At 40.8% G+C, this 19,715-nt stretch overlaps 1 protein-coding gene across 2 annotated transcripts in view; it reads left to right on the top strand.

The window, feature by feature from the left end:
* The window catches only part of thsd7aa (thrombospondin, type I, domain containing 7Aa), a 158,220-nt gene that overhangs the window by 125,138 nt on the left and 13,367 nt on the right, over positions 1-19,715 (top strand). For both annotated transcript variants that reach the window (XM_038725596.1, XM_038725595.1), the window contains exons 14-25: positions 1,165-1,343; positions 1,518-1,523; positions 1,773-1,906; positions 2,464-2,617; positions 4,145-4,286; positions 4,446-4,561; positions 4,656-4,773; positions 10,096-10,241; positions 11,285-11,459; positions 14,891-15,064; positions 15,155-15,250; positions 18,655-18,737. In XM_038725596.1, coding sequence (XP_038581524.1) covers positions 1,165-1,343; positions 1,518-1,523; positions 1,773-1,906; positions 2,464-2,617; positions 4,145-4,286; positions 4,446-4,561; positions 4,656-4,773; positions 10,096-10,241; positions 11,285-11,459; positions 14,891-15,064; positions 15,155-15,250; positions 18,655-18,737 — 1,523 coding nt within the window. The remainder of the gene's footprint in view (positions 1-1,164; positions 1,344-1,517; positions 1,524-1,772; positions 1,907-2,463; positions 2,618-4,144; positions 4,287-4,445; positions 4,562-4,655; positions 4,774-10,095; positions 10,242-11,284; positions 11,460-14,890; positions 15,065-15,154; positions 15,251-18,654; positions 18,738-19,715) is intronic.

Raw genomic sequence — 19,715 nt, 5'->3', positions numbered from 1 at the left:
GCCCCGTTTGTTTGGGTGAAGTCCGTCTGTCTTAAAAAGAGGCATTCTTTGCCAGAAAATATTAAAATTATCCACATAACACACACGATGAGCCCTGCAGGCGGACTGGAGCCAGTCGTGGAGGCCAAGGAGTCTACTGAAGTGGCCAGCACCGCGACCAACTGTGGGAATGGGACCAGAGATAAAAACGGACTTTCCACACTGCTTTAAAAACTTAAAAAGACGGTTAAAATCTGATTTTGTCAGCTCAGAATACTGAAGAGCTGTGTCATTTGTTCCGACATGGAAAATCACTCTTGTGATGGAGGACGGGAGCGACGGCATTAGGTCCTGGAGTTTTTTAAAAATGTCAGCCGTGGTGGCACCGGGGAAGCAGTGAGTGGTAGCGTTAAAGAAACGGATGTTTCTGGTTATGGAGTCACCAATTATTAGTGTGGTTGGGGAGAAAAGAGGATGAGGAGATGCCGGTTGTGGGGTTCCAGAGCAGGACTGAGCAGAATCTGCGTGCGGACTGAGGATGGAGTGTGTGAGCTGCCGAGTGTTGTGTTGGAGTAGCAGTAACAGACCACAAGTCTCTGAGCTAGAGTCCAAATCAAGTCTCAAGTCTCTCATGTTTATCATGAATGTTGTATCACCTGCTGCGTTCAATCCAGGCTGCTTATAACATGTTACTAAATAAAACTGGAACATTACATGATCAACAATAAACCTGTAGCCTGTTTGCAGCCAACATTAATTAACGTGATGGCAGCCAGCAGGACCTAAATGATTACCTTAATCGTCCACCACAAGTTTGGCAAGCAAACAAACGTAGGCAGGTTCTAGCTAACGGGGGGAGGGGAATAACAGCGAGCTCATCAGACACTTCCTAAAAATAAACATTGTTTATTCACGAGTCCCGCACCTCGAGTCCAAGTAAAGTCAGAAGTCTTTCTAGGACGAGTCTCAAGTCGAGTCTGAAGTCACTGTGTGTGCGACTGAAGTCGGACTCGAGTCCGAGTCTCAAACTCAAGTCCCCATCTCTGGGGTGAAGAGCAAAAAATTTGACTCTATCCAGAGTATAATTAACTCTACATTTACTCAAATTTCACTAATAACAAAACTTTACCTCTTGTCAATTTGCTGTGTACTGAAGCTTTTTTGTTAATATGTGATTGGTTACAGGGTACATTGAGGAGGCTTGCATCATCCCCTGTCCGTCTGACTGCAAACTGAGTGAGTGGTCCAACTGGTCACGCTGCAGCAAGTCCTGTGGCAGTGGGGTCAAAGTCCGCTCCAAGTGGCTCAGAGAAAAGCCTTACAATGGTGGGAGACCATGTCCTAAGCTGGACCATGTCAACCAGGTGAGAGAGGTTTAATCCGTTTTAAAAAAAGATTACAATTTAATGCTTGTCTTTGTGAGGTAATGCAAGATGAGAGAAAAGTTACTTTTACTATTACTTTACATATGTCATAGTTAAATTGACCTTTTTTCTGTTACTCCTTTCTCTTCTTTGATGAATGAATTCCATCAACAGGCTCAGGTAAGTACATTGTTTTATGTCTTTTGACCACTTTCTGTAGTAATTATTTTGTAACTCAGTTTGTTTGCTTTAAGTCAGATTGATAAAGTTAAAGTCCAATAAATATACAGTTTAATTAAGACTGGATTTTAATCTTATAAATCATTGCTAATCTCAGTCAATATTCTTGCTGATAACTAGACATCCACATCTTAAGGACACATACACATACATAAGATCAGACAGGTAACGGCTGTTTGTGTGTGTCAGGTGTATGAGGTGGTGCCGTGCCTCAGTGACTGTGGGCAGCACGTCTGGGTGGCAGAGAGCTGGAGTGTGTGGAAGGTCAGCAATGTGGACCTGAAGGATAACTGTGGTGAAGGTGTTCAGACCAGGAAAGTCAGGTAAAATGAGCTAAACCATGTGCACACAGCCAGACACCAGGCCTTCCTCAATCTGCATTCTTCTCTGTACTTGTGTGCTTGCATATGAGACATCAGCATTGAATGACAGAAGGTTAAGTTGTGATGCTGGTTTAATTCCTGTTCGCTCACACACTGCTTGTAAATCATTTATATATTAATGCGTTTCCGCAGTTGGCATAAATTAGTTTATGTATTTCTGTGCTATTTATCTCTCTCTGTGTGCATCTTTAACCTTGTGCTGAGGCTTTGTTAATTTGTCAATTTGTCATTGTAAATGTGATATGGAAATGTTGGTAGGATTGCCTGGTGACTTTTATTTAAAATGACTCTCACATTTATTCATAAATTTCTGAAAGGGAATTTTGACATATTTAACATAACCTAACCCTTCACCAGGATATACATTGATTAGATCTGGAAATGAAATTTTGCAGAGGCAGACTATCAATGTTTTAACTAACTAAGATGATGTAATGCATGCCACACATTATGTGGTGTATTTACACTAACCCTTTATTGAACCTCTTTGTGTCCAGATGTATGCTGAACACTATAGATGGGCCCTCTGAGCAAGTGGAGGACTATCTGTGTGATCCAGAGGAAATGCCTCTGGGGGCCCGCAACAGCCGGCTGCCCTGCCCCGAGGGCTGTGTCTTATCAGATTGGGGAGCCTGGAGCCCATGTCCGCTGGTAAGAATGAAATATTACCTTCTTTTTCAGTGTTCTACTCCTCTATACAGTGCTTCATGTGCACAGAGGTAAGTAGTCTGCAAACTGTCACTGTCATTATCATTTGTTTGACGGAGTTTTGGGGCAGTTTTGCCCCTTGGTGACATGGGACAGTTGAGAGGAAGTGAAACTGGGAAATGTGATGCAACAAAAGTACCCAGCCATGACCGAACCAGGGACATTGTGATCTCAGTATATTGAAAGTTTCTTAACATCTAGGTTGTTGTCATTTGTATTCAGAAATCTGGTGGAGAATAAAGCTCAACTCAGTTTCTATGTCTACAATGACGAACACTGATGCCAGTCATACATCATCTGTCGCTTATTTCTGTCTCATTTTTCTTCTTCTAAACATCGAGTTCACAAGACAAATAAGAAACACTTAATGTTGGTAATGGCTAAATGAAACCCCTTCTAAATGTTTGAAAGCCTGGGACTGATTATGATGACGGCAGAGACTGAAATGAAATCCTGAACACAGTTTATTGAATTTATGGACAACGTTGTGGTCCTTTATAATGATTCTTTGCTTTACTTCACTTACAAGTCTTTCATATCATCACAGTTTTACCATGGCTACACTGGCACTTAGCTGTTCATTTTGTAGGAAAAAGTGGTACCATTGAAAAAGACTGGATATCTTCTTGATGATTCTCAATTAATCAGTTACCTACCAGTATTGCATATTGCAATTGCTTGTTAGATTTTTTTATTTCAAAAAGAAGAACCTTAATCAATATTTTTTGAATAACAATGTATCAACTGACAATGTTAACAGAGTTGTTCATAGTAATCTATTATCACTTTAATCTGCAGCTCCCATTGACATTTAGAAGCTTTTTAGGGATTGTCAGCTAATTTCTTAGAGAATTAGCCTAAAATTTGCTCAAAAAGCTCAAAAAACCCAGTGACACTGTTTTCTCAGCACCAAACAGAAAAGAGACGCTATTCTAGCTAATGGTGGAGCATTTAGCTGCTTAACAAGAAGATCTTTTTCTCAGGAGTTGGTAGAGACCAAAAGCAGAGCTAAGCCAGCTAACATCTGTTCTTCTATTCCATAATTATATATTTCTACATTTATTTATGTTGACTGTATGTTTGTCTGCGTGTAGCACCTTATCACCACAGCAAATTCCTCGTATGTGTAAAACACTACTTGGCAATAAAGCTCCTTCTGATTCTGATTCTGATTCTGATCTGGATGTATGAATGATCAACTGTTTCAACATATTTACTTAAGAGGTGATATGACAGTGTTGTGTTCACAACTTGTTTCTGCTGCCTACAAAGTGGCCAAGAAATCAGTTACTGCAGGTTTACATTTCTTTCTTATTCCACAAGTAGCACTGCTATTTTCTTTTGGATACAAAATTGAATTTTGTTTTTTCAAGCTTGATGCTTTTTTGTCAAACAAATTCAACAAATTCAAACAATACAGCCATGCATGTGCACCGTACGGGTGAAGTGATGCTTTACTGTGCTCCTCAGCCATGCAGTGGGAACAGTAGTCGGGAGAGGAGCGCTTACCCGCTGCGCCAGCCTGGAAAGGAGAAGGAGTGTCCCCCGACTAAAGAGACAGAGCCCTGCAAACTCAACAGCAACTGCTTCCACTACTCCTACAACATCACTGGTGAGCATCAACTACGTGCAATTATCAGAGGCAGCAGAATCTACAGGAAACATGATATCATGCTCCTGAGCTCGATTCCATAAAATACATTAAATGTTGGTGGTTGATGCGCTGTATGACCGTGTGAGTTGTTTTTGCTGATGAAACGTCTCGCTGCAGATTGGAGTACTTGTCAGCTCAGTGACAGAGCAGTGTGTGGAAACGGCATCAAAACCCGCATGCTTGACTGTGTGCGCAGCGATGGCAAATCTGTTGACCTCAAGTTCTGCAAAGAGGTGGGTTGTGTAGCATCTCCTGATAAAGCCACTGTTTTTGTTGTTTTTTTTCTTTGCAAAAGACTCAGTAAACGAACGCTGTCTTCTGTTGCAGCTGGGCCTGGAGAGGAAGTGGCAGATGAATGCTTCCTGTGTTGTGGAATGTCCCGTCAACTGCCAGCTGTCTGACTGGTCACCATGGTCTGAGTGCACCCACACCTGCGGGCTGGCAGGTATGTGTGTGTAGTTGTGTTTAGTTTCCATGCCAAAGTTACCTGGCGCTTGGTAATGTTGAGGTTGAGGTGTTTCAGAGCAGCCAAATCCAGCTCATGCTCTGGTCATAATAACCATTCCCCCATCACGCTGTAATACAGAACACATCATCTCCCCCCACTTTATCTACCATTTATAGTTATAGTCTCTACTCAACGCAGCCTCTTATATTACATTGTGAAGTTTAGCATGACTTGCTGTGAGCCAAACTGACTTCCCCGGTGCAGCTCGAAGATGTAGGATGACTCCAAACTATTAAATGAATTAGTTACTTGCCAGTTTATATGACTTAATGTTTACAGGCCTTGTGTTTCTTGGGAATCCTTTACACATGTGGAACAACTGATCATTGACTGGTTTGGTCTAGACCAAGGTAAACAAACTACAGGTATGACCACAATGATAGACTTCCAAAAATACAACAGAATAGCCCCCATCGCACACTTCTCCACCTCTAATTGCAAAAACATTGTGATCCCTTTAGTAAAAATACATGAGGCTTGTTGCCATGTTTGTTGAGCAGAAACAAGAACTCTTATTGTGGAGCAATAATAGTTTCTAATGAGTCTGCAGTCACAGCAAACTCTAGCAGGAAAAATCTTAAAAGAGAACTCCAACAGTTTAATTTTGCAATTAGTTTGGGGACTTAAAAGTTGATAATGGAAGCATTATTGACTTTAAGTCAACATGGATGAGAAGTAATTAAAGTGTTCAGAAATATGGAAATTTGGACATCTGCAATTCCACAACTCTCATCTGCTAAGGGAAATTGTTTGATGGGATCAAAACTCCATAACAGCTTCCAAACTGACGGTGAGACTGCTGTTTCCAAGGTCAGACTTTCAGTATGGTAGCAAAACAACAGTAACGTAGAATCACAATGAGTATAGACATCCATGTCTTTCAAACTACATGCTTCCAGTTTCTAATGCAGGCTTTCTATCTCCAAGCCCATCCATCCATCCATCCATCCATCCATCCATCCATCGTCAACCGCTTATCCTGCGTACAGGGTCGCGGGGGGGGGGGCTGGAGCCAATCCTAGCTGACATCCTGGACAGGTCTCCAGTCCATCGCAGGGCTAGTAAAATGATCTTTACATGTAAAATGTATAAAATAGTGGTGTCTCCTTTTTAAAATGTTTCATACTGCATTGCCTCTTTAAGTGGAATCATGGCATGAAAAGCATCAAGCTGCTGGTTGGGTTTCAGAAATGAAATACTTGAGTTGAGAAATCAATACCTATAAGTTCTAAATCTTTATCTATAATATAAGGTCCATTTAGTTGCTAATTTGTAGTGTTGATAAGATAGAGTTCAATCTAGGGCTGAACGATTAATCCTTTTCAAATCAGAATTGTGAATTTGAAAGAACGCAATTAGCTAATCGTGAAGATGGCGATTAAAATGTAGGTTAATTATACAAACGAAGCTAGAGGAAAACATGGGATAATGACGTCAGCCGAACAGACTCAGGCAGCGGCTGGGCCGCGGTTTTGTCCGTCATCAACTCACACTGAAGTGGCTGCGGCTCAGGAGGTAGAGTGGGTTGCCCGTTAATCAGAAGGTCAGCAGTTCAATCCCGGCCTCCCCCAGGCTGCTTGTCGAAGTGTCCTTGGGCAAGATACTGACTGCCTCTGGTGGCTGTTCCGCCAGTGTATGAATGTGTGTTTCTGTCTGAGCACTTAGGCTCAGTGAATGAATATGTAGTGTAAAAGCACTTTGAGTATTTGAAAAGACTAGAAAGGCAAGTGTTTCAGCAGCGGAGCGTTTAGCTGCCCTATGTTGTTTATTTCTCCTTTCTTGTGCTTCAACTACAGATAACAGCTCTCTGTGAGCGGGTTTGATGCCGCTCTCCGCAGGCTACAACCCACAAGCGTTTTGCCTGCCTGATTTTGCTGACTTGTTCAGATTTTGTTGTTCTGTTCAGTTGTCCTTATATTTTGTGCTTCTACCATCGTTAAGTCGGCTACGTAGTTAAATTGTTTATTTATTGTCTGTTTTAACTGTGTTTATTGCTGATGTATGATCGGGAGTCTGCACAGGGTGTTTTACTTTGAAAATCGACTGGATTCTCTATGCCGTTCTGTGTCGGTTCATCTGCTCTGTGCAGCTTCCGTCAAAAATAGACAGTGAATATTTAACTAACTCGCAATTAGATTTCATACGGACCTAGATCAGTCATATCACATGATCTCCAACCACAGATGGAGTTTGCCCAGTTGCTGTATAATGTTCATATAAGACTTTGTCCGTGTACTTCAAAGAATTCTTGTCCATGTTGGCTTAAAAGCAGGGCTTCAAAGCAAGTGCAGTCTTAGCTTTCTCGGTCATACTATATGTCAGTCCAAGTACAGACTTCTTGTAAGAAACCAGGTTAATAACACATTGCTTAAAGTAGCCATCAATAGTATTTCATTACATTTTAACAAAATTCCAACATGGCAACCTCTTCACACAGCCTTGATAGCATAATACTTTCATAGCTGTGGGCGATCCATCACTGCTGTGGGTCGGCAGTGCTCAGCTCTCAGTTGTGTGCTAAAGAAAGTCAGCCTTCGGTAATGGGGGAAACCAGAAACGCTCTATTATCTCTCTCACAGTTGGTTTAGGGCTATAACACCCTCATTCTTCAGTTTATCATGTCCGGCCATTGGATCAGGGCATTGATTGGCGGTCCATTACGAGTGTGTGCTCTGGGACTCAGGGAGCACTCTGCTCTCCACGAGTCCTTGAGAAGAGCATCAGCCAGAAGCAACAAGAGCAAATAGCAGATATGAAACCAATACAGGCTTTAGTGTGGAAATCTTAATCTGTCCCCAGGCGAGAAGGATTTTTTTCCTTGTAAGGAGTAACAGCAGGTAGGCCACAGGAGGAGAGGTCCTGCTCACTTTCCTTCCTGTGTTTTCTTTTATCTCCCACCTGGCTGCGAGGACGTATTTCCCTGGAGGAGCTTATTTCTGTTCCTGAGCCAGGAATAGCAATAAGCTGGATTTGTTGTTTCAAGTAAATGAACATACCTGGAAGCAGCAAGGTGCCGTTATCAATCAGTCGTTGTAAAAACACAGCTATTTTCCTGGATGTGTTCAACCTGTGTGCATAGATAATCGTGACATTGTGTGTTCTCCAGCCAAACACTGAGAGTGAAAGCTGGCAAAGGCCTTCTTTTGCCCAGCAGCCCTCTGTGCCACCCACAGATCAACTCCAAACACTGCCACGGCCCCCTGCAGGGAGACCACTGAAGCATGAGAATGGTAATGGGCGGTCATGACTGGTTTCTGTGTTCATAAGGCACTAGCATTTCCTGCAGTGCAACCATTGAAAAGCAGCACTCAGACATGATGATGGAGACAGTGAACTTTATTCAGAAATATGGGGCCTAGATTCACTTCTGCTTTTTGCAGCAAGTAATGGGCTTTACTATTTTTTATCGAGCGTGAGAGAGGATGCCAGGTAAAATTCATTTTAGATGAACATTGGATCAAATGTGCAATTTGAGAGGGTTCATTTTTTGTGACAAAAGCCCAGAGAAATATCACCAGCTCCGCAGTTCCCCTCAGTTCTGCAGAGCTTTTTAGCGTTTTTTTTAGCTTGTTCTGGTTTTATAGCACACTGATAGCATGGTCGCTCGTTTCCAGATGTAGCAGACTAGCTGGTGAACAAAGTGGAGTGTATAGCAGCTAAAGGGAAATATATTTTGTTAGTGAGTGGAGTGAAAAACAAAGCTGGAGGAAGAGTGAATATTGTACAAATGAATGCTTATGTTGTTTTGTGTCAGCTGGTTGTGTCAGGTGTTGGTTTTCATCTTGCTAAGGAGTTTCTTTGTCCGAAGTGGCCAAAAAATTATGTAATGCAGTTTTTGGAGAAAACTGCAACCCTGACTCCAGGAAGTCACTGCACCTGGTCGCTGGTTGCCAAGATATTGTATTTATCTTTTTAATCTGAACTCAAACAGAGTCAATCAGAATAGATAAATTCTGTTAATTACTGAACTTTAGCTGTTTCTCCCTGTGTGACACAAAACTGTTTTCAGCAAAAATAGTCAGTGAATATTATCTGATTTTGGTCATATGGAAATCATACCAGCATGTAACAGACATCTCCTGTATCCATTTCAGAATAAAAGCCCTCTAGCGTTTCTGTGGACAGAATCCTTTCATTTGTTAACAGGGCTTATAATGTATTGTTTTTATAAAAGGGCAAAATCAGTGCAGAAAGATAGGGCTGGCAGCAGCAGCAGCAACACCACAGCAAGAGTTCAGCGAGGTAGCTGTCACGCATAGGTGGAGGTAAGCAGTGTGGCCCTGGTGTTAGTGTTTTTCCCCAAATGCTGAACTATTTCTTGATGGCGTTTAGTGGTTTTCGACCTTTGGAGAATGTTTATGAGTTAATGACCTCACTGCAAAGAGCTCTGAGAATCACCTACAAGTTCATCAAACTATTTCAAATTCACTCTGCATTCAAAAGCAAAGTATAAAAGACACATTTTATAACAAAATTGAATTGAAATGTACTTTTCAATGTACAACATTCTCTGGTTTTTGAGACCTACTTTTCTATATTGTGTCGTTCTGAAGTAATATTGCTGAATGTAGTATTTGTTTTAGGTGGTACGGGTAAAATCCGCATGCATTTCCTTTGAGACAGCAGCTAATTGAGAGTTTTCTCACATCCCTTCCCTGGGGCTCTTTGTTAAAATGCAGAGTGAATTTGGTGAAGGGCACCACCACCACCCACCCACTCATGTCCTCCAACCTAAGACAGTCACTTATTTCATTTTAATACAACAAAAAAAATGAATATTCAAAATGGCTATAGGGAGTATGATGAAGGCCCGAAACTGCAACATAGATCAAGTCAGCTGAAAGAGAAGAGGATGTGTTAAATCATTACACTAAGAGAGAAGAAAAGGAAAGGAGAATTTAGACTTTATTTCTCTTCACGTAAAGTTACTTGAGAAATTCACCAAGAGTGGGAGTAGAAATGTTAACACAGTGTTCCTCTGGGGGCTACAGTGCAGTTTTGCATCAATTCTTAAATAATGGCCTTAATTTACCTCAGCTTCAGAGAGAACTTGGTGTTTATTTCTAATTTCTATGCTCTATTCATCATAGTTTGGTTATCTGATCTGTTTCTGCTGTAATTTGCTGTGATGCAAGTAAGTTAATAGAAGTAAAAAACAAACGCACTGTGTGTATGGGGATGTCCAGTTTCAGCACTCATGTCAAGTCCTCGTGAATAAATAAAGACATTTTTCCCTTTTTTTAATCTGCTGTTCTGCAGGCAAGCTGTGGAGGAGGCGGACAGTGATCCAGGCTCCCCAAGGTGACGGGAGGCCATGTCCGCCCCAGATGGAGCAGTGGAAGCCGTGCCTGGTGAAGCCATGCTACAGCTGGAGATACAGTGCATGGTCCGAGTGCAAGTCTGAGGTCAGTCAACTTGCATCGTGCTGTCTGTCAGAAGAATGAATCATGATTGGCCAATATTGTCTGAGCTGCGGAGAGCTACATTTTTTCTTGTAGATACCTTGACATAAGAAGGTATTTGCTTATATGTTTTACACATAGAAGGAATTTGTTTTGGCGACTGGGTGCACAACAACAATAAAAAAACATATATAAATATAAAGATATCTAAAAATGTGAAATTGGAGGTATGTCATAATGATGGTTGGTGAAAATAGCTTGTATGTGTTGGCTGTTGTTATTATCCCATGCATATCCTGCTTTTAACAGAGGACAGAGCCTTTAATAACACATCACATAGAAGCACATCTGAAAAATAGTATATTCTGAGTTGACTTTATAATCTGAGAGAACATTAAATTTTTTCTTGTAAATTTAGCACTTTAATTTTGGAAATGCAGTTTTTTCTCAGAATGTAACCCCCTTTCCCTGGCTCCATTTTTCATTTTTCAAAAGAGTCTTAAAGTGTAATTTATTTGACACGGTGCACAATAGGAAAGTCTTTGGCAATTAGACAACCGTCACGTCAAATTTTAAGGTGGTGGTGATGTCGTGAGCTGTACAGGATTATCCTCCCAAAAGCAATTATTAGATTATTACACTAACGGGCAGCAGCAGATTTCTGGATGAAATACGTGATATGGATATTTGTCACAGAGAAAGAGATAAATCAAATAGAAAATTGTATTTAATTAATTAATCCATGTAGTGGACACTCGACTACAGAATGCAAAATATACAGTTGATTGAGTTGAAAGAGAGAGAAAGTCTCTGTGACTTAGCGACTTTTCAGACCATCTTAGAGACTTTATTTCTAAAGAGATACCAGAGACGAATCCAGTGAGTTATTCAGACCATCAGGGGAAAAGAAAGAAATACAGACAAATCTATTACATTTTGTGTAAATGGCCAAGTAGCTCTTTATGATTGAATTTGCTGTTAGTTACATTTACCATAAATATTAAGATGTGCTTGACCATACATATATTTGTTTTCTGTTGCATCAGGGGGCGAGGTGTGGTGAAGGCATGCGCTTCAGGAATGTGTCGTGCTTTGTGTCGGACGGTTCAGGCCAGCAGGACAGCAACCTGGTGGATGATGAGCTGTGTGGAGATCTGGAACCCTCAGTGGACGGAGATACGCACATGGTTCTGCAGGAACCCTGTACTGTGCCCTGTCCAGGTAAGAAGATGATACAGGCTCCAACAGTGAGAGAGGGTGGAATTTCACTAGAAGTCTGAATGTAAAGCTCATCCCTAAAAAACCCGAGGACCTAATCTCATCTGAAGCCGCTCGCTACTCTGCTGTAACCAGTTCATCCGGCTTTGCAGGTCAAGTCCATCTTTACTGCCACAGGTCTCTGCTCTGTTTAGATGCAAGGCTTGATATCATGGGTTTTGTGAACAATTAACGGTATGTCGCAGTTTCAGTCAGCCTATAAACACAGAAATCACTGGAGTCAAACAGAACAACAACTAGGGTTCAATATTCTCTCATGATTTTAAAATTCCAGTTTGGGCATAAATGACGTAGAATCTTAAACACAAAACCGTGAATAATTAATTAAAAAGTGGTTTAATCAAATTTGAATGCTGAATAAATTGCCAATATACACTGAATGAAAAATAAATTATTATTTTTTAGTATTTGTTACACTATGTGGTAGTATTTTTTAGTAAACTATTTCAGAGATGGAATTAACACAGTGCAGTCATACAGAGATCAGCTGATCCTCTCTGTCCAGGTCAGTCATCTTCCCAGTTTTAATACATTGAAGTATGGGAGAGTATGACTATCTAGTGCTGGTCCAAGGTTATACTGCAGTGGAAACTCTGCCGCATGCAGTATCAGTGTGGTGTGAGGCTCACACCACACTGATACTGAGAGGCATGGCAGGAATGCTGTTGAACATTTTGTTATAATGTAGGAAGAATTTAGATTCTGCGTTGGATGCTCCAACTGCTGTGTGCTGGGCAGACATTATCCATTTGTGTTAATCTCGTTCACTATGTTTATTCACATTACGCCTTTTCATCAACCTTTCTGCACGACCAACTATGCTTGCACTGTATGGATCAATCGCCGAATCCCAATGTGTGCTCACATAACTCCACATAGCTCCCATAGATTTTTTCCATTGATAATTCCAATAAAGAAAAGGCCATGTGCCACAATGGTGACAAAAAGAGAAAGGCAGTATTACTTGGTGGAATTCTTCTATGAGAAATATGGAGCCGCAGATGCCTGGAAAGATGCACACGATGCAGTCTGTCTCTAGTAAAATTTAATCTGATTGACCTATCAGCAATTAGACCCTCCTCAAACTGGACCCCCTCAAACAAAAACCAAACTGGCAGAAATTCGACCTAAAACTAGATGAGTGTGACCGATTCAGTGTTAAAGTTCTTCTTAATTTGGACAGTGTCGGTTGAGCTTTTCTAGTTGATTTAACTGGTTAGACAACATGAACACATGACAGTAATGCCATCAGTAGTGAGCAGTCCAGGTTTTCACAATAACAACAAAGACTTGACAGTTGAAGCACTTATTGTTGCAGCTTCAAGAGTCCCAGAGTGTGCCACACAATGCAACATCAATGTTAACGGGTGAGAGGAGGACAATGCAACAAGCTGCTACAGAGCTGATGATGGCTGTTTGCGGCAGTCAGGTTTTATTGTGCTGTTACAGCACAGTGCTTACAGCCGCTGCTAGTGTGTGTACAGTATGTGTTCAAGCATGTGTGTACATCATAGACTGTATATAAAAAGGTGTACATGTGTATGGGCCCAAATGTTTTCGATAGGGAGCCATGAATAGCAAATTATTATTTATTTTTTTTCTGAAAATTTGAAATTTTCTGCATTCACTATTCTGTCTTTTCAGTTGCGCCATGTTTAATCAACTGAGGAACAAAAAATGTTTCCATTGACTAGTAACCCATAATTATTGTAGGTCAAGTATTTGTGCAAAGCACCTCTAGTGATCTAAGAAGTGCAATGACAGGACATCTAGTGTTAAAGCTAGGAGGTGCAAGGCACATACAGTGCAATTTATCAGACAGAGGCTCATGTCAAATTCTAGTTTATTTAAAAAAATCCACTGCAGGCTGTAGTTTGGTCACCCTTGATACAGGGTTAGGGTTAGGGTCACCATTTATTGGTTTTAGTCACAGCATCTCCAGCTTCAATTGTGTGTGTGCGCAATCAGCCCATAATCAAGTTAATTGGCTTAGCAGGGGCCACAAGGTCAAAGAGGACTCTCAGATCTGGCTCCTGCCTGTGTCCACTCTGACTTCTGAAAACAAAACCATTCACTTCGATGGAAACCTATTTCAATAGAAGTGAAACAGAAAATGTGATTATACATTTCTATTCGTTATCACCTGATCCTTCATAATGAATTGAATGTATAGAAATGTGCTCACAGCAGTTTTAACGTTACAAAGGGAGCAGTGTGACCCATGTAACAGATAATCTTCTCTTTGCTGAGAATATGACATTCGTGCTTCTGTGCAGATTATCGTAAAAATCGTGATCAGGATTTTGGTGGGAAAAAATTTGGTAGGGAAAGAATTTGATTTGATTGTGTGATGTTGACCTCTGTCCAGCCACAGAACCTGTGCCTGTACCTGAATGAAACATGTCATATCCTTTTATGACGGCTTAGAAAGGTCAGATTCAAAGAGCCAGTATTATTCAGTTTTGCTGTTTTGCCACAGATTCAAATATCCCATGGCTCAGGATAAAAATACAGCTTGTAATGATGTTGCCAACCAATCTACTAGTCCTCATAATACTTGACCTTTGATGGAGGCTTTCCAATTCAAATGTTGAGCATTTGCATAATTGGATGCATTTAATACTGCAGACAGAATCAGACCTTCATGTAAACTCAAGGGCCCTGCATACTCCAACCAGCCCTACGCCCTGCACGCAGAATCATCTGTCCATTTACTCGCTACTGTCATTGAAACACTTCCTGCACAGATTTTTTACGTTAGAAGTCTAGCAGTTCAAAGGGCATAATTCCTCCCTCTGCCTCTTTGCTTGTAATATCCACTTACTAGGTTGTTCCTATGCTTTCACCCACATCTTATGGTTTTCATCAGTGGATGCACTTTCCTCAGTTGTCATGGAATTAGCTCCGTTGTCATCACGCTGACAAAAAGACAGATTCAGTTGAAAGTTCTGAAGATATGAGTAGATTTTCTTTTTTTGTCAAACTAGTTTTTACAATGTCAAGAATGAAATTTTACGCTCAAACGTAGACATGTGTCGTGTTTTATTAAAGGTTGCTTGCAATGTTGAGATTAGAGTACAGATAATTGTAAAAATTGTATTTAGGGTTTTTGTGGGGAAGAATTTGATAGGTGTTTTAATTTGGATGTGTTTTTTTGCATATGCACCATAGAAAGGTTTAAGAAAGTAAAGAGCGTTTGGTGATCACAACTCCATAATTTGAATGCTTCTTTAGATTTAATTTCACGATATACGTCATTGGCAGCTCTTGTCAATTCAAAACAGGTGATTCATGCATTCGTTCTTATTTGTATGGTCCCACTAAATGTATTTGCTTTAGGTTTAGTAAAAACACTGTTACGTTCTGTTCTGCAGGAGAGTGCTACCTGACAGACTGGACTGTCTGGAGTCCGTGCCAGCTGAGCTGTGTGAGCGGGGACGACCTGGGTTTTGGCTCAGTCCAGGTCAGATCCCGAGCCGTGGTGGCCCAGGATCCGGAGAACCTGCTGCAGTGTCCAGAACAGGAGCTGGAGGCTCGGCCATGTACAGGTCAGTCTGGCAGAGTCCCACTGGAACTCAAAGGAGCACAGGTGTTATTTATACAATATAAGCCACATTGTGACCATGCTCTTCCTGCAGAGGGCCAGTGTTTTGACTACAAGTGGAGGACTGGACCATGGAGGGGTTCATCTCGCAAAGTCTGGTGTCAGCGCTCAGATGGACTAAATGTCACAGGTAAGCATCGCATGCCTACCTTGGTGAAACTGTCGATAGCTATTGTGTGAACTGGAATTAAGACTAGTTAAACAGATGAAACAACACAATGACTGAACATTATTAGCCTATAAAGTTAGCCACCCTACTTCTAGGTGTTCCCAGGACTAAGAGCAGTGTTTTATCCCAACAATCATAAGCATGCACTGTGTGCCACACACCAAGTATCTGCAGCTCAGTGTACGCCCCTGTAGATTGCTGCATCACTGTTGTCACTCTTTTTTCTTTTTCAAAATTCTTTGATGATAATCTTTTTTTTACATTGCTACCAAATCACATAAGTAAAATCATTCACCTTTACTGAACAGTCCAACTACCTTTCAGTCCAAAGGGGGCTTAATTGTATGCACAAATATATGCATGCATATGCACCATAGAAAGATTGAAGAAAGTAAAGAGCGTTTGGTGATCATATCCCATATTTAAGAGGGAAGTGATTCCATGAGCTGTACAGGAATGTTCCCTGAATGAGTCTAGACACTGGTGCTGAAGGGGTAAAGAGCTATGGCTCTGGGTAGACGAGATGTGGAATAGGACTTCTGATGGGCTCAGTTTGAAACACTGACAGCAAAGAGATGTTTGGCTCAGAGAGGTCGTGGCAAAATCAAATTGATCTGACTGAAAGATTGCCCTCAGTCAGCTGGGGGACCAGACGGAGGGAGAGTAAAACATAAATTGAATAATGATTTAATTTATGCTACACTGCATGAACAGTTATTTACACTGCTACACTGAATGAGCCAAATGAGTACAGCTGTTAGATCTGAAGCTGGTGTATTACTTAATGACCTTAAATGAATAAAGGAACCTTTCCTGCTCTCCAGAATATCTAGAATACCCTCTGTTTAGCAAAACGAAAACAATTACTTTCCCTTTGTCTCACCCGTCAATAAGTTTTGTACAATTTCAAACAGAATTTTTAAGAATGAAATATGTCATGTTTTTATTCGTACTTAATAATTCTCAACTAATCCGGTTAGTTCAACACAAGACATTTTGATCAAAATCAAATCTATCCATGTCATATCAGACCCTTGAAGTTGTGAATATTTGAACAGCATGTGTAGACCAGACTGTGGTCTTGACTAATAACATGAATGTAAGCTAAGTTATTTAAACTGCTACTGCACGGTTCTGACACAGGAGATCTTGCACTGTGCTTGGTGATAGGGTGATAATGTGGTAACTTAAAACTGTCTCCCCCAAGCATGTCTTGACAGTGAGTTCCAGGAAACTGTAAGCAGATGAGGCTTTAATCCGCAGCACACATCCGTGCCCCAGCCAGAGTTTAATCCCATTGTCCATCACATGTCAGCGTTAAACTCAGCACTTATAGCATTGTTCCCCACAATGCATCGTTTCTTAGCTGGTATACCATAGAATGAAGGCTTATTTGAAAAAATGAGTTTCTCTTGTCAGGCCATCTGCTTTTATTTACAGCTCCTGCTTCATATAGGCCTGCAGCCATGTCATATTTCTGGGTTAGGTGAGCATACAACACTCAGCTCTGAGTTACAGTGACCGATGAATGTCAGCGCACCCACAACTCCAGATGGCGTGTCTATGTGAAGCCACTCTGATGGCGCACTGCATCCTTTTCCTTCTTGTTAATGTTCCCTCGCATCAGTGGCTTTCCACTCATGAATATTCATGCTCAGCCCTCTCCATGAGCCTGCCTCCTAATAGACATTCTCTGATAGATTACCATGGTTTCACAGACATGTATAATGTCTGGATTGTTTGGATCAGTGTCAGTAGTACTGTCTGTCTACGTATATCCAGTTAATTCTATCCACAGTGGGAATGCACACTCCATGCCCTACATCGTCTCCAATTCAGCAAAACCCTACATGAACCTGATTACCTAGTGACTGAATGAGAACCCTGCTAGTGATAAAATTGTAAGTGGAATGAGATTTAAAGAATTGCCACCCCACTGTTGTATACCTCTGCCAGCCAGTCAAGTTGCAGGTCCATCCATGTTGGTCCAGAGTCATAACATACACATACTGTGCACTTTTTAGGTTTTGAAAGCTAAGGGTGGTCACACCAAATATTGATTTGATTTTGATTTTTCTTCCGTTCACTCACTTTGTATTTTGTTAATTGATAATCTATTAACATGTCTATTTTTGAAAGCGGTGTTCTGTTATAAATACCAAAAACCTGTTCTTTGAAAGCAACAACAGGAAAGATTTTATTTACAAATATACGTGAAAATGTATTATTTTTGTTTTCATTTGCTTTCAAGCTGATGATAAATTAAGTGAAGATTGTTAATTTGTCTATAGAACATAGAATAGATATAAATTCAGGTATGATGTAGGTATGATGCAAATTAGCGACAACAGACATAAATGACAAACCAGGGCTTGCAAAAAGTTCCTAGGTACGTATTGAATATGCGCAAACAGGCATTGGGGGAATATGTGCGCTATCTCAGCTGCAGTCTGAAAGGAAGAGGTGTGATGCGAATTCGCGGCAATCGGTGTGAAGGGGTCAATGAGAATTTATGGTGATTTGCATATTTTTCCATAGCAGCGTAATAAGTATTCTGGATGTATGGGGGATGTGGGGTTATATTTTATTTAAAGGTCTATTTAGGTAGTCAACAAAGAAACATGAAGTACCTGACACATAAACATAGGTGAAATTTTGAATAATCATCATGTTCTGAAAGTTTAAGTTGCGGGGGTGAAACTGCACTCAAGGATAAAAGATGTTAGTCAATTTGGAGATAACAGGAGGGTTAATTACAATATAATATATTTGTATATATTTCTTGCTTTTTCCCTGATTGTCTGAAGAGGCGCATAGCAGATCTAAAGCCTTTTAACTTGGTGACGACTGTCAACACATTTGTGTAATGGTACTCCAGAATAGGCTATTGTGTAGATTTCTTAAAGGTCTCAGTTTTAATGCTGTAACTCATCACATGAATGGGGAAAATAAATCATCTTTCATGGGTATTAAATCAGTTCTGGATGACTGTATACTCGCAGACTTCATGCAGTGTGTTTGGCAGGGAGGAATTTTAAAAAGTGCCTGACTCAGTCTGGGATTTGAATGGAATTTTTTGTGCATTTCAAATGGAGCTAATTATCCACTTATTCCAGCATCACTACCATGGTAAGTATTACTGTAATGAGCTGAATCTAAGTGAGTGTTGTTTTCCGAGAAACAGGAACAGATTAGGCACTGACAGCAAACTGGAGAAGTGTAAGAAAAGCAGTTAGGAAACTGGGATGTAATATTTTTTATTGATTGACTACAAGCAAATGCCTGACTGTTTCTAATGTCTTACAGAAACACCAGCTGTCAACCTCTGACACTTGCGTTTGACCTTTTTGGCTTTTGCTCCACAGGCGGATGCCCAGCGACAGCAAAGCCGATGGCTGACCGATCCTGTGACCCGCCCTGCACCAAGCCCCGCTCGCTGTGCACAGAGGTGAGTTTTGGATGGAGTGATGAAATTTTGCAGTATTGCATCTGTGGTCTGATCCAGTCTTCATCATCCACAGTGCTGCTGCTTTGCTGTCCTGGATGGTATTTTCTGTGAAGCTTTATTTTATATCTAATATACAGTATATACTTGGGACCCCTAGAGCAAAGAATAATCCAATGTTGAGTAGAGGTTTAGTCTTTTACTAGCTTTACTGATCCGCTCTCAGTGTAACATTTTAACCCACCAAGCCCTGTTCTAACCTTGTGCCTCAAATTGTCGTCATCACTTGATGGCCTCATGCAGCTGTTGCACATACTCATGCTTGTTAGAAGTAGTCAGGTCATTCAGTGGCTCTTTCTATCCGATTATTTCCATTGAATCGTTTGATGAGACCTGAAGAAGAGATGTAAAACCAACCAATGGAGACATGTTGATGTAATAATGTATTTATGCATATATCATTGACATATATAAAGTGACAGCAGCCTCAGTATAACTCCCTTGGGATTGTGTTTGACTTAACAAAGCAACCAATGTTAATACTAGCATACAACTAATAGCCGCAGCTAGCAACGTTCTGCAGCTCAGGTCAAGGTACAATTTCCAGTGAAAACACAACGCATAAATGTCTGTCCAACTTCTTTCACCCGTATAAGAAACTAATCAGCAGTCCAAAGCCCAAAAGCTGTCTCTGTAGACCAGGCGGTGAATAAGTCTGGCAGCGGACCAAATTTTTTTCAAGTCATTAGATGGCGCGCCAGAACGTCGTCAATTGACCATTTATATTCCAACATTTTCATGTCCCCAGTATCTCCAGGCAGAGGAAATTCCTGCTTTTCTTGTTCAGGGGAATCCAATCTCACATTTTCTGATAGCTTTTTCAGAGGTGTGTCAAGCAAGCCAGAGACTCTTTCAAAGTAAAAGCTCTCAATTAAACACGACATAAAGTACTGCTGCAAAAATGTACAAGCGCTTTTATTT

This window comes from Micropterus salmoides, unplaced genomic scaffold (assembly GCF_014851395.1).
Source record: "Micropterus salmoides isolate LMB-PRFRI ecotype aquatic unplaced genomic scaffold, ASM1485139v1 Ms_hic_scaffold_17, whole genome shotgun sequence".
NCBI lineage: Eukaryota > Metazoa > Chordata > Actinopteri > Centrarchiformes > Centrarchidae > Micropterus > Micropterus salmoides.
This window is presented reverse-complemented; position numbering and strand designations above follow the sequence as displayed.